We start from the raw sequence: 2,624 nt of genomic DNA, 5'->3' as shown, positions 1-2,624 counted from the left end.
GAGATCTGGGGAAGTAAGCCAGGTAGTATGAATTATGGATGCAGACATAGGATTCAGACTGAAGTCAAAGTCGGTTAGCGGTCATCATATTCTTGCTTCCTGAAGCACCAGTCCGGGTTTCTGAACTGCAGTCCAAAAAGCAAAGCTGCATAATACAGGACACAGTTGCTTAGTGACTGGAGTTGGTAAGGACCGATTGCATTTTCCTTACAAGGTTGATATCGTTCAAGCGTCGTTCTTCCTCTTACTTAAGAATGCCTTGTGATGGGGTGGAAAGTGCCGTTCGACCCCGGGGGGACTTTCAAGTCAAGAGACTTCAGAGGTGGTTGGACATGGCCTGCCTCTGTGTACATCTTGGTACACAAGACAAAAGAATCATAATGACCATTGCATCGTGGCACAACTAAAATCGCTATAATAATAATAATAAATAAAACCTTCTAAATATTTTAAGTATTATTTAAATGATAATAAAATAATATATTTTAAAAAATAATTAATTTAAAGTACTTTCAAATATAAAGTATTGCAAAAGGAGGCAAATTCCCTTGAAAGGTCTGCTTTCCTGGCCCAGGAAGACGCGTTTTGGGCCATGTGAACCCAGAGTGAGTAAAACCAAACTGCATTGAAATGAGGTTTTATTAGTAACAAAAGAAACTCCCAGTATGGAAAACCCTGGTCCCTCCGTCACCAAGTCGGCTTCCTGTCCGAGGATCGTAGCCGACCGGCCTAAACACCACCTGACCAATTCTGTCCATGATGCATTTGCAAAGCTATTCCCAAAACCGAGGGGCCATTTTTAGGTAGCAAAACTCCAGGAGGGGTTTTAGGCAGGCCGTGTGCCAATTGTCACTCAATGCGCTAGCAAGTGGAAATTGCACACGTCTTCCCCGTACGTGTGGAACTGGGGTTATAGCCAGCCAAAAACACACACGTACTCCTGTGTAGGGTAATCTGCACCCCTTTCAAGGGCTTGGAGACTGGCTTTTCCAAGGATTTCCTGAATAAAAATCAGGCAACGGGTTTCAAGAGTGACACCTCCCTGATTCATCTGGAGTATTTCCCGGAAAATCCTGCCCTTTGACCTATCACTGAATTGGATCCTGCCAACTTGTTCGGTGCCCTTTTAAACCCACCAACTCCAGCCAATTTAGAAAGGAGTAACTCACTTATAGACCTCTTCTGGAAGAATATCTATTTCTCATCTTAATAACTGGCTTCGGGCCTCTCTCGGACATCACGCGGCTTCGCCTGTTTTTTGCCCCCCTCCCACCCCGCACTTTGATTCTGATCCCAGGACGGACACTCGGGGAGTTCCGGATGACAGCAGCCCCCCTTTTCAGTAGCAGTCGGCTTCGTTGTCTTCCGGAGCCCCACCTGCAGAGAGAATATCCTGCAAGAGAGACCAGGGGCTTTTCTCCAGGTGATCGCTGCTTCTACCCAGAGCCCCCTCCAACTCTTCCAGGTCGACCGCCTCTAAAATCAGCAGCGCGCGCTTCGGATCTTGGGGAATGGTTCTGGAACGATCTCCCCCCAGAGGTCCAGAGGCACAGGGCGCCACCATCTTCCAGATCTCCTCCAGCGACGCATTCCCTTGCCGTTCCAACCCCTGCCCTTCGTTTAGGCCGCAGCCTGTGCCGATCTTCCCTTTCACGCCCGTCAGGATCTCGCAGGCTTTCAGCGCCACCGGCCTGTCGCAGTCACCCAGTGCTCCGAAGAGGAAGTCGAACAGTCTCACTCGGGAGAAGACCTGCAGCAGTTCCGGGAGACGGGCAGGCTCGCCGGCGGAAGAGACGTCGGCGGCGTACGGGCACTCGGGAAAGCCAAAGCGATGGAAGCACTGGGCGGCGAAAGCGCCCGCCAGTTCCAAGCCGCTGACCTTCACTTCCCAGTCCAAGTCCCCCTTGACAGCTTGGATCACTTGGGAAACAAACTGTTCGGGGTCCTGCCGGGCGGCCGGGTGCCCTTCCCGGAGCCAGTCGATGAAGACGCCGACCACAGCTCTGCGGGGGAAGCCCTCGGAGTCCGAGGACAAGATTCCCAGCAAGCGAGCGGCGACGCTGTCCTTTGGAACAACGAGAAGAGCGGAATAGGGTCAGACTCTGCATTTTCATCTAAGGCACAAACTAGTCTTCCTGTCTTCATACCGCAGCATCGGCGTTACCACGGCCTATGGCTTTTCTAAAAAACCCGGTCTTCTCCCCTCACCCCCGCTGATGTTCAGAGTCAGGGACGTAGCCAGGATTTTTCATTCTGTGGGGCAATTTTTTTTTTCTCCTTGTGGGGCACCCATTGTACTTAAAGATAATAAGGACCTGAAGGACCGTCTCTTCCCGTATGTTCCCTCAAGAGCACTACGATCGGGGAAGCTCCATCTCCTGGGAGTGCCAGGACCCCGAGAGATTAAGTTTGCCTCTACTAGGGCCAGGGCATTTTCGGTGGCGGCTCCTACCTGGTGGAATGAGCTCCCGGAGGAGATCCGGGCCCTGCGGGACCTTATGCAGTTCCGCAGGGCCTGCAAGACGGAGCTCTTCCGCCAGGCGTTCGGGTAGGAGCCGCCGCCGCCACTATTCTACCACCGAGGTGGCAAGTCATCGGCTGCCCTATTAGCACTGAGGCAAGCG

The 2,624-nt window shown here is 52.1% G+C and overlaps 1 protein-coding gene across 1 annotated transcript in view; it reads right to left on the bottom strand.

Moving 5' to 3' along the window:
• Positions 1-630: 630 nt before the first annotated feature.
• BRAT1 (BRCA1-associated ATM activator 1) overlaps positions 631-2,624 on the bottom strand; it is a 24,000-nt gene continuing 22,006 nt past the window's right edge. Inside the window, exon 14 of the mRNA XM_015418679.1 lies at positions 631-2,065. Within this exon, the coding sequence (XP_015274165.1) occupies positions 1,340-2,065 (726 nt within the window). The 3' untranslated portion in view covers positions 631-1,339. The remainder of the gene's footprint in view (positions 2,066-2,624) is intronic.

This window comes from Gekko japonicus, unplaced genomic scaffold, assembly GCF_001447785.1.
Source record: "Gekko japonicus isolate JY-2015 unplaced genomic scaffold, Gekko_japonicus_V1.1 scaffold598, whole genome shotgun sequence".
In the NCBI taxonomy this organism is placed as follows: domain Eukaryota; kingdom Metazoa; phylum Chordata; class Lepidosauria; order Squamata; family Gekkonidae; genus Gekko; species Gekko japonicus.
This window is presented reverse-complemented; position numbering and strand designations above follow the sequence as displayed.